General features: G+C 38.9%; 1 protein-coding gene across 1 annotated transcript; it reads right to left on the bottom strand.

Moving 5' to 3' along the window:
• Positions 1–2860: 2860 nt before the first annotated feature.
• LOC112554337 (DET1 homolog) lies at positions 2861–12181 on the bottom strand. Its single transcript, XM_025222075.1, is given in 7 exon segments — positions 2861–5144; positions 5147–5253; positions 5648–5895; positions 8394–8675; positions 9454–9642; positions 10405–11255; positions 11936–12181. Coding segments are annotated over 6 exon segments (1710 nt in total). The 5' UTR covers positions 11209–11255; positions 11936–12181; the 3' UTR covers positions 2861–5064.
• Positions 12182–12337: the final 156 nt, after the last annotated feature.

Below are 12337 nucleotides of genomic sequence, written 5' to 3'. Positions count from 1 at the left end.
CATTTCATGTTACCTAGCGCTTCTGGGGATATATCAGTTCGTTCTTGGAGTTCTTTGTTGCTGCCACATAGTATATCTCAATGCCACCAGCGAAGCGCAGTTGCTGATGGATCTGTCTCTGATTAAAATGTCGAATTATTGGACGCTGTACAATGTCACACTCATAAGGAAGAGGGCCAGGTAATAGTGGAAGCAATAGTAAAAACAGTAAAAATAGCAGGAGCGGAAGGAGGACTCGAGTTACTGCAATTTATTTTTCTATGGGCAGGAGAGAGTTTCAAATAAAATTCACCGTGTTACAAGTCTTGGCCCCCAGCCGACGAAAAACAACGGCTCGATTGTGTGGAGTGAAGGAGGGGTGGAGTGTCCACATCGGCCAGATTTGTTCCGAAAGTCCGGACAGGGGGGACATGGGGGCTGAGGTTTCATCGCGAGAATCGGTACTGAGGAGAGGAAATCGGGTGAGTACTGAATGACCTAGCGAGTCACTACCAGGCAAAATCACTGACTACCCGAAGACAGTGATTGATCGGCTTTTAGTTAAAAGCGAACCTTTGACTACCTGAACAAGGGCCAAAGATTGCTCAGTGAAGACACCGATTTCGTAACTCTCTGAAAACTGTGGGGTTGCGGTACCACGAGATACCACCACCACGGAGTTATATATTCCACGAACATCCGTACTTACTACCATCAACTCGTCACTTGTCCGAGTGCGCTAAAAGCGGTGTTCAAGACACTGGCCGGCATCATTAGCGATGTCAGAAGTCACCGCCTTGCTTCTCGACTTCTAAATCCATCCCCTGCCCCTAAAATATCCCCCCTCCCTATCCTGTCGTCTGTATGACCTGCATCAATGATGGCATAAACTATTCAAGCGTACCGCTTAGATCATACCCTGACTAGGTCCAACTAGAAACTCGACAAACATTTAAACAAGAATGCAACGAAAACAAATAAAAACCAACCAGTCAACAAACATAATATTTATGCCGCTTCCTGGTAAACAGCTGTTACAATAACGAAACAATAAGATGCCTATTTCGCGTCACTGAAGGAATGTCGAAAGCAGTATTTTTCCGTCTTCCTCGCAGATTGCCCCAGATGTCCACAGCAGCCACAAACGTCATATCTCCAACTGATCGACAGATCGGGCTATTGTGTGGCGACAATACGTCAGCACCCCCTCGCCGATCACGCCCCCACATCGCTATTGCGCACATCGTGCACTTGACCACGACGGTTAAGTGGTCGGCTGTGTCGCAGCAGCTCGCGCGGTGTCGTCTGTAAGCTACGTTGTTGCTGCTAATTTGGTCATTTCGGGTCGACAAGGTTTGGAGGGGCAGGAGGAGGGGGTGAAATTCCTGTTTGATGAATTGAGGCAGTTCCTACTGCTGTTGCATGACGTTAAACGGCTTCCCGTACATAATAACAACAACCTCTGAATCTAGCAAAAGGTTATATAGATGGATTACACAATTTCGCATATTTCACGTGACAGATGTGTAAACAAAACTGCAGCGCTAGGCATTAACAAAAACAAGAAAACGGTCATAACAGAAAGGTGATGAGTGTGTGAGCATCATCAAATCCTCACCGTTTGTCCGATCCCCACTTAATCGAGGAATGTTCGTTTCGATCGCGGCTCGGGTTATGGGCTGTTCGGTTGGTACTTAGCCCAAAGTATGATTATTTTCTTCTAAGATGTCTAAAGTGGCTCCAAATATTGCATCGCTACGGTGGAAGAAATTGCGACACGTTTCTACTATGTGGAACAAACGTGAGCGTCATAATTTGAGACGGTACTCGCACGAGAGAGGGAGAGAGACATGGGGAAGAGGAGGAGACATGGAGAGAGAGGAGGAGACATGGGGAAGAGAGCATGTCCCGTGGCAGCCACTCAAAACGCCGTATACCTGCTGCCGAACATAAACTGTAACGTTACGGAATGGAATCATGGTGTACAGGTATTTCCCTATTTTGCTACACTGACATCACGCATGAATAAACTCTCAGCTGGATGAATTAGAGGTGATATCAACCCCAGTACCGCGGATAGCATACAATAGTGGAACGTCCCATTACTAGCCTTATTAATTTGTCATACATTCCTTATTTCAAGTGCAAGCCAGCATATCTCTGCCCAAGTTTTTTTTTAAATTATCTGTCTCGCATCAGGTCCGATTCTCCGGGTAATAACAGTTTGGGGAAGATCAGTGATCATGATACTGTTTCCCCTTGACCACTCATTTCAAAAGGCTTCTATGTACTATGACAAGTTGATTCAGCACCCCCTCAACCAGATCCGGCGCTAGGGAGATGCGGGGCCTTGGGCAAATAACTGCGGGGCCTTTGGAAGCAGCCGCAGCATGCGTAGCAGGGCAATAAAAAAAGTAGGGACTGTCTCATTCCGGCTACAAACTTTCATGTCCCGACGATGGACTTGTTAGCGCAGGGCCTTGGGCGGTCGCCCTTGCTTGTCATACCCTAGCGCTGGCTCTACCTAAACATATACTATTTATAACCAAGCATTTTGCTGCCTGTTTACAATCAGCTACTTTGTCTCAGTCTCTGCGTTATCTGAGATATTTGGCCTTCACCATGTCTGAAATCACAAACTGAGCAGGTCTGAATGATGGTTGTTGCTGTTTAACGCATAGCCAATAACAAAGGCCACATCATGACAACAGATCTTCATGAATGCAGATGACAAATTGCAACCTTACTCCATATCTCCAGTGGTTTCTAAGATGTGATTCAGAGTGCCTAAGGTGTCCTAATGGACGGTTGTGGAAAAAAGTGAAAATGTTTATTTGTTCACATCTTCTCATTTATCAGCTTCTTCACTTTTAAGACTACATTGATACTGACAGATTTATTTAGAATAAATATTACATGCATTGAATAATTATACAGTTTATGGCAAGGTTTCCATGTAAGAGAGCTCCAAATAATGTAAAACAAATTTGCCAAGGGGCTCTGAAAACATAACTGATCTGGTCTTGGGAGAGTAGTTGAAACTGAAGGTCTTATCACATTATGTCTTATTATGAACCAAACATGATTGCTGCTATTGTGTCATTACCCTTTATCAAATATTATTGACACATATTTACATGTGTAAAACATGACACTAGTTAAGCAGTTTCTCGATATCAGGAAGCATAGATAATATTAATACAAGTACACTGGTGTGTACATTTTTTATGCAACTGGTTGTAAACAGTATCACACTTATACTCAACTGGAGAGGGGTCTAAAAAAATAAAAATCTCTAAGTCATTTTAACTGAGGTCTGAAACCCAAGTCACTAATGCAAATAGTCCAGTATATTTCATCCAAGTCAATTAGAAATTAATTCCCTGCTGCTAAAGAGCAGCATGTCAACATCTATGATGTGAAATCAATTTGAATGTACAGTCCTAATCCTACTCTAAAAGCATTCCATAAATGATGTTGAAAGATGTTGAACAGTACAGGCAACAGGGCATCCTTGTTGCCTGAACGAAAGTTTCCATTTGATTATCCAGTAATACTGCACTTATTAAGCTTTTGAAAAGCACTTTGATGATTGGAACAAGGCCCTCTTTGATGTTGAATTTTCACATAATGTACCAGAGCCTCTCATACTAGACTGACAAATGCCTTTTTAAAGTTGATGAAGTTGTGGAAAGAGATCCCCTGGTGCTGTTAATGTTCTTCCATCCGAATGTGACAGTTGAAGATTTGTTCAACTGCCTGGTCCTGCCTGGTCTGAAGCCAGCTTGTTCTTCTGCAAGCAGTTCCTCAGTGATGGTGTAGAGGTGATTTTGGATTACTTCATCCAGGCTTGTTTTTAGCCCCCGCAGGGCCTGAGGCATAGGGCATGTGTGTTGCCCTCAACGCCACAATTTTAATTAAAAGCATGGGGCCCCTGATGACTCTCAAAAGCCCGAGGGCCCTAGGCAGATGCCTTGTCTGCCTGCCCCTAAGCACGGTCCTGCTTTCAGCATCACTTTGCTTGGGTGGCTGATTAGGCTTATGGTTCTGTAGTTTTGGCACTGTTTACTGTTTGCTTTCATTGGAAGGAGTATGGCCAGTGATTTGATCCATTCTGTGCATTACCTGATTCTTTGGCATGTAGAAGTAAGAGACTTTGTTGAATCTTCTCAAATCCTGTTAAAGCAGCTTAGCTGGAACACAGTCAACATCAGATGACTTTCCTCCCTTCAGACTGCGTACAGCTCTCTTGACCTCTTCCCATATAACTGGCAGGTCTGTAGGCTTGCTGTTTTCAGTCTGGTTGCTTTCCCATCTATTTTTAACTGAAGTTGTACAGGTCGTTGCAATATTCAGTGCATTAGTACAGCTGTGCTTTATGTGAGATGGCTATTACTGTCTTTGATGACTGAAGTGTTGACCTGTCTTGGTGTGGTTGATCACTTGGCAGGTCTTTTTGCTATTGTCTCACATCATTCTCTATGGTCCAGCACTGGTTAACAATTTATTGATGTCATGATTCACAGGTTTCTACTTAAAAGCTGCTTCGGAATTGCCTGTCCTTTTATTCTTGAAGGCCCTGCTTTGATCATAGAGATCTATGATCATTCATGACCCCAGGTTGTTTCTAATTCCTCTGCGCCCCTAGAACTTCTTTGGTTGCCAAAAGTAAAACCTCATTGGTATTTCCAACAAGGCTGTCTCATTTACACTCCACCATCTTTAGAGTGCAAATTTACCTCCAAGTTGGGCCTTGAAGATTTCCACTTGCCACAGATTCAACTACTGAAGTAGCTAGTAATGACAGTGCCTGACAACATAGTGAAGGCAGTTAATACTTTACTATATGCAGCATTATCTACACTCTCATGATAGCTGACATGTCTGACACATTGCCTGAGCAATACCACAGACTAACACTGACATGTTGCATATGATTAGAAATCAATGGTACTTGATTTATGGTATTTCTAAATATTATTTCATTTATTATCAAAAATGTGCTAAGGAGCAGGGTCACATTTTAAGTTTATTAAACATCACTCAACTTGGATTACCCAGCTGGGATTATAGTTTACCAAGTAGTTAAGATTCTATGTGGCGCACATGAAAATTTACCACATACTCAGAGTTAGTTCTCTGAACACTAATAGCAAAAGGTTCACTGGGTGAAATGTAAAAGCCACAAGACGACGGGCATGTGGGAAGGGAGCTCGCATCCCGATTCCTGTGAATATTTTGAAACGAAGAACTCCTGAATCTCTTGCATAAAACCTGGAGAAGAAGAAATGCAAAAGCAAGATTTAATACTTACTATTTATGTTAAATTTCAGCAAACTTCTATTAAGCCTTTAGTAAACAGATCTTAAACAGTTATAAGAATGTTAGTAGATTTATATAGGAGATGCAGATCTTAAAAAAAAACCCAGTGTACATGGACATAAACTTCACATTTGATACAATGAGTTCCCAGTAAGTCAAAAAAAGAAATTTCATGAATGAAAATCTGTTTTCTAAGAAGGACAGGGTGCATGGAAAGAAGAAAAGTAGAGATCAAAAAGAAACATTTAAACTAGCAGGTTTAACAACAATCATAACTGACAATAATTCAGAATTTTAAAAAAAAATGTATAAAGGACTAACAGTGATAGATGTCTTTTTTGGGTACCTGATAGGATGATCGCCATATGACTTTGGCCGCTCCATTACCGAAACCCACTTCTCATCATAGCTATAGAGGGCAAGGTCCAGGTATGGAGAGCTGCTATATGACTGAGCAGAAATGGGAAGCTGGGCAAGAACACGACGTGTGGCTTCTAAATGACCACCAAACTTGGCATTGATGATTGTCTGCTTGAACCGTTGCTGCAGTTGTCTGGCATATTCGTTAGACGAAGAAGAACATGTGAAGTGAGCCTGTTGAGAGAACCATATATTAGGCAAATGCAACGAGAGTTTAAACACTGATGATACTCACCAATATTATTCTTCAGGTCTTATGTAATTAAATATTGCGAATTTAATGCTGAGCATGCTTCTAGCAGAGATCTCAATGACGAGCTCTGCAAGTGGTAAGAAAATGGAAGGGGTGTATGATTGGTGTCACAATCATTTGAGGACTATGGTGTCCTCCTTTCATATCATTTTGCTATTTTAAAAAAAAAGTTAATTGCTGGGATCACTGTTTGTGTTAAGTTTACGCATTCTACCCATGGTTGAGTGAATTTTGTCCAGCTCACGCACTCTAATTTTCTCCTGTGTGTTTTGGGTCTTTATTTAGATGTTTGATAAAATATATTGTATGAAGAAAATTCTAGTTTACATGCATATCAATTAGCCTAATGTAAAACTGGTGTTGTTGAACAGATGAAGTCACAGTTTTCAAGAACCTATTAACAATGATAAGTGACGACTTCCCAGTCCCCTTTTAAACTACATCTTGCAACTTGACATTAATTATGATATAGTGAAGGATGTAGAATAAGGACGATGGTCAAAGAGATAAATTGTGCCAGCCCATTCCTTCTCACAATACAATATTGTTACTTTCAGTTTACTAGGATACCCGGATACCTGACTTCATGATTTTAACTGCTAACTCTTCCAGCTGAGACTTTACTGTCAACTTTCAACTATCACTTTATCTGAATCTGATGCATCTGTCAATGTGATGAAATAGTGAAACGGGTTGTTGTTTTGATATTCCTTTCATAACATGACAGGTTGACAACTTGTTCAAAACAGGGTTCACAAAGTTTTGAGTGAAACCACCACATGCTTCACTCAATTCTTTTCCCCTTTTTCAATTCTGTCTTTTGCTCTTGCATAGAATACTCTCAAACTATAACAAATGTATGCTGCATATGTATATTTTCTTATGTGTAGTATTTAGTTTTTATTTGGAACCATTTTAGAATGGAGAAAATGAACATGCTTCAGGGCAATGTTCATCAGCCAAACACAGTCCATGAATGAACCACAGATGAACCATATTCCTACCAATTTTGGTAAATATTGTGCAAATGGTGTGGATTTAATTAGGTTTCAATCAAATCTAACCCTAACCCTAACCCCCACCTCCATGCACACACACTACCACCACCACAGTCTGATTTATTTATAAGATTTGTATGTGTACCTCTTCTAGCATCTCGTGTTTTTCACTTTATAGGCATGAAACTTTTGCTCCTTATCCAGTGTTAGACAAAACAATTAATTCTTCACATGCTAATGCATAAATGGACAAACCTGCATGGCGAGTTTCAATCATCTATATATGTATATACCTACATTTAAAATATTTAACTCACAAAGTATGGTGTCTTATGAGAGAGTTTGTGGTTAGAAAATTCAAAGCACAAAATAGGAAAGGAGGAGAATTGCAAAACCACTACAAGACCAATCCTAACAAACTAGAAAAGTGCCACCAATAGTACAGCAAGAGTATCTGGTACCATGACATCATGCATGTGCATCAATAAGGCTCCACTCAAATGAAGTGGTTGTCAAGAAAATCACAAAGAAGAGAAATCTATCTAGACAATACCAAGTATCTTTGTTTGTTGTAAATTTCTTCAGCTAAGAAGCAAATATAAATTTTCATATATGTGTTTGAATGTAAATAAAACCTGTCTTTTTGAGGTAGCTATTGCCATGTTTTGAACTATTTAAAAATGAAACAGTTGCACAGTCTACATTGGATGCACATATACTTGAGACAAATTAACAAATAACAGTTCCTGTTGTACGAGTCTGCATTGTTCAATGCATTGCAGCATCTCTGAAGTGTAAAAGAAAGCATAAAATCGGCCATTATTCATAAGACATTTTTGGTACCGTTGGGGTAAATCAAAGTAACACATGGCCCTTCTTGCTGCTTGCTTCATGAGTCAGGTCTCACCTCATAGGAATACATCATTGCCATTAAAAAGAAATTGTACCTTCCCAATCGGTCTAGTCATGCAGAACTAATTCTTCATCAAAAATTTGTATGGCTAGAAGAAAGGAAAATGCCATCATCTCTGAATGAGAGATCAGATGACTTTCTGCTATTAATAATGGGATCTTGTAGAAGAAACAGCCCTTATATATTAATTATATATCAATAAAACATTGGCTTATTTTAAAGTGAAAGGGAAGTAATAAATAAAGTAATTAAAAAAAGACCCGAGACCTGTAGGTATAAGCTGCTGAATAGGTGGTTGTTTCCCATATACCTTAGATAAGTAAGCAAATTACTGTTGTTTTATTTTTAAAGTCATGATGACTAAAGTAAAATGCTGTGTTTAGCATGTTAATAGCATCATGAGTGGTAAGATAAACAGCCAATAAAACAGATAAAAGTATAGAAGTGATGAACACACCCCATAAGTAAAAGAATAAGCCCAAGTTAAAACAATGCATTATCATCATACCTCTGAATGGAGAGAAGCATTGCGAAACATGTCACAGAAATTCTCAAATAACTCCATTAACTCCTCTGAAGTGTTTTCATACACTGCTAACACCTTGGTGCTCTCCATGTCATATACCATAAATAAAGAGGGCTGAGAGTTAGGGTCCTGTACACGAAGAGTGACAACTTCCTCCGATGCGTATTTGATCAACAAATGCTTTTCATCCAGCAGCTGCATCTTCCAGATGCGAAGACCTAAGAAGTGGTCAAAGTACTGGTAAAACTTCCTAAGTGAGCATACCTGCAAACAATTAGCAGGGATTTTTTTTTCTTGGCAATGGACAATTTTCACTCTTAACAGTAAAGTTAACCTAAATGCAAAATGATTTTCAAAAGACTGGTTTCAGTTCATTACAAGATGCTAAAATATGTACACAAAATTTGAGCAAACAGCTCTATTCTCAAGATATATTCCTTTGAAAACTGCTATTTTAGAAAGAGGTCATGGTATCATAATGACAGAGAAATTTAGTAGCTGTTTTGAAAGTGCCTCATTAACATATGCATATAGCTCTTACAATGGCTGTGCTTTTAAATAACATCATGAGTCAGAATTTAGGCAACTTCATCTTCTTTTCAGGACAAAAGAAAGCAATTAAAGTGCATTGTTATCACAAAGGCTATATTCTATTAACCTGTCAACAAATGACTTCAGTTTCATGTTGTTGAATACTGACACTGTTTTATTTATTCTATTAACCTACATTGTAAATCTGTTAACATATTTCCTGGCTCTTGACTGTTACCTGTGTCTAAAACTGGTTCAGTTCTATTAATGATAGCATTAAGTCTTCCTGGGAGAAAAATATGAAAAAAAAAACCCCCTAAAAATAAAATGCTGCTTCCAGATGGCAACAGAACAATTCCCTAAACAGTATTTTGGTTTAAAACTGCTTCTGGAATCAAACAGAGCAAATTCTGAACCTTATGCTTGGAGTTAACAGCAGGTAGGTTAAAAAGAATTAATATCATACCAATTACAGCAATACACGAGACATATTTGAAAGTGATGTTCTTACCCCCCCAGAGTAAACAGCCTTCCTGTACAAATGAACCAACAGACGATGCTTCAGTGAATTAACTGTCTGATCCCTGTATGCATGTATTCGACGCTGTCCATTCAGACCATGTTGGAACACAAGTTCATCATCCTCGTAACAAAACTGTCCAACTGTGCGGACATCAACAAAAGTTCCATCATCTTTCACCTGCCAATAAGAAAGTAAAATCTTGCTTCAGAAAAAGATGAGAACTAGCTCGCCAATAATCAATAATACTTTTTGCCTTTTTGTCCACTGCATCATTGGAAAACTTAATAAAAGTCAAGTAACATATTCTAGAAGTAGAATTAAAAAATGCCTACAAGAAGTTCTGCCTTTAAACTTCTGAATCATGATTGTGAGGTCTCTTTAACTAATGAACAAATTCCAGCTTTTTGTTCTAAATATACAAAATTCATCAGGAATACAGATTAAGAATTGATGCTTATGTGCATCATGCATCACACTTGACACATATATCTCTATGTATGCACTGTGTATATCCAGGGGCACGAACAGACATCTATACAAGTATGGAGATGCATGTTTACATAAAAAGCATGTGAATAAGCACATATGGAACCATACACATACAAAGTTTAACACCCTGCAGTTGTCAGTTCTTAATTCCTAATTCCGACTATTGCATCAACAAGCAATGACCAAAGACCAAGTGATAGAGAGAACTAGAGCCAATATCCTAACCCAGTGCAATAAAATTAAATAATACATGTTGGCTCTTAAAAAAACAAAAACAACCTTGGTTACTTTCTAGGATGAAGCTTTAGTGAAAAGTAATGGAACGATGCTGGCCCAATTTTATTAAGTTATAATTTTGTAAAAATGTTGGATGAATGATATTAGATGATCACCTAAATATCCCTGCCCTGATTAACCTTTTATTAATCAAAAAATTTAATTAACACTGACCTGAAAGATGTGAATGGTCTGATGCTGTACAGAAAGGACAGCCAAAGTGCTTTTGTATAGATACAGGCCCTGGTTGTGAGACAAGAAGATTTTATCTGCACAGAAACGTCTGCAGTCACACACATGTCCAGTAGCCAACTCAACAATGTGCAGAGAATAATCTTCCAGATTGACACGGAAGCTTGTCACTGACTCGTTGTTTCTGTACAGCTCACTAGCCAGAGGGTGGTTGCCGTCTGGCAAAAATGTAGCTGACCCCACTATAACAAATTTTCCATCGTCAGTGAAAAGGCTGCATTCTCTGTTCAGGTGCTCCCCATTGGAGGTGATGACTGAACTATGTTTTTTGACGAAGAATTGATCAAATAGTTTGTTGCGAACATCATTCATGACTCTTTCACTTGCATTAGGTAAGCTATCACCTTTTACATTTTGCAACAAATCCCCAGCTGCTCCAGATCCTTGGAATTCATAAATTTCCAACATTGTCTGATCAAGAGAGAAGGCAATAAAATGCTTTCCTGTGGGTGAAAACTTCCTCAGAAAGCAGGGTGGTTTTTCTACATTGTTTATAGTCAAATTAGGAAAGACATTAGTGTAAAATTGTCTTGCTACATGAAAATGTGTGCCAGGAGAAGAGAAGACTGTTTCACGTTGTCGAAGTCTCAGAACCACATTCTGTCGCAGTATTTTACGTGCACGAATTTCCTGTGGGTATGGAAAGTCAGGGATTGTCCAGATGGGATGCACATTCTGCAGACTGTCATGCTGCAGATGTGATGCTGCTTCATGCTGCTGATGCATTGGGAGTAATGTGACATCTAGCTGGAAAATTCTATAGAAATGTTCACCTGGAAAAAACCACAAACCAAGAAAAAAAAACTTTAAATGTGCTGCATTATACTTCTGCAATCATTTATCTTCAGCCATCGATAAACAAAATTCACGACCATAAACCATAGCATTTAACAAAAACACGAACCACCTAAATTTAGTCATCACGAGTTATTGCAGAACAGGCAATGTTCTTGTAAATGATAATTTGTGTGCCTTCGTTGTGGCAAGTGTCCTCAAATGTAACAATGTTTTGATTCTGCAGACAACTGTGACAAATGAGGCCTCTCACATTTGGTGTCTGAGCACTTCAAAACAATACTTGTGATTCAGATTTCTTATTGAATTTATTTGTGTATTGAATCTGGGTAAACGATTATAAATCGTAATTGAATTTATGAACACTAAACTTAGTTTGTCCTTATACTATTCATACTGGAATGGTTAGTTTACTTTTTGGCGCTTGAAGGCTATCTATCTGAATCACCTATCAATATTTGACTTCCCCCCCCCCCCAAAAAAAAAAAAAAACAAAACAAAAAAAAAAAACACACATACTCGAGACCACAGACCCGCGCTTGGAAAACCATTTCCCCCTAACCCCCTCAAACCAACACCTATTTCAAGCGTGACCGACGGAGCAACCATGCACAATACGAAGATCATTATGATGAATTGTCCCTATTTTGTCACTTACTTCATTCTAATAACTGTATTGATGCCAACGGCTAACCATCCGTCACCCGCTGCAAAGGGAAGACAGTCTGGTTATCCGGGGTTTTGCTTTTTAAAAAATATCTGTTCTGTTAGAAAGAAAAACAATACAGGTAATCCTGTCGAAAATCATTTTATCCGACGTCGAAGAACGATTCAGGGAAAATATCCGAGAAGGGTAAGCCTTTGATGTTAACAAAGTTCGCTCCCCTCTTTACATACTCGGTCTACTTTCGTTTATAAATTTAAAAGGGTTTATTGAAAAATATCATATAATTCTTGAATATGCTAAAGAGCTTTTAAAAAATAGTTTCTTAATACTTGTAAGGTAGAGAAATTTGGTAAACTAATCGGATTTTAAAAATAATATTACGTATGATGGGTG

The sequence above is a fragment of the Pomacea canaliculata genome, linkage group LG13, assembly GCF_003073045.1.
Source record: "Pomacea canaliculata isolate SZHN2017 linkage group LG13, ASM307304v1, whole genome shotgun sequence".
Classification (NCBI taxonomy): Eukaryota; Metazoa; Mollusca; class Gastropoda; order Architaenioglossa; family Ampullariidae; genus Pomacea; species Pomacea canaliculata.
This window is presented reverse-complemented; position numbering and strand designations above follow the sequence as displayed.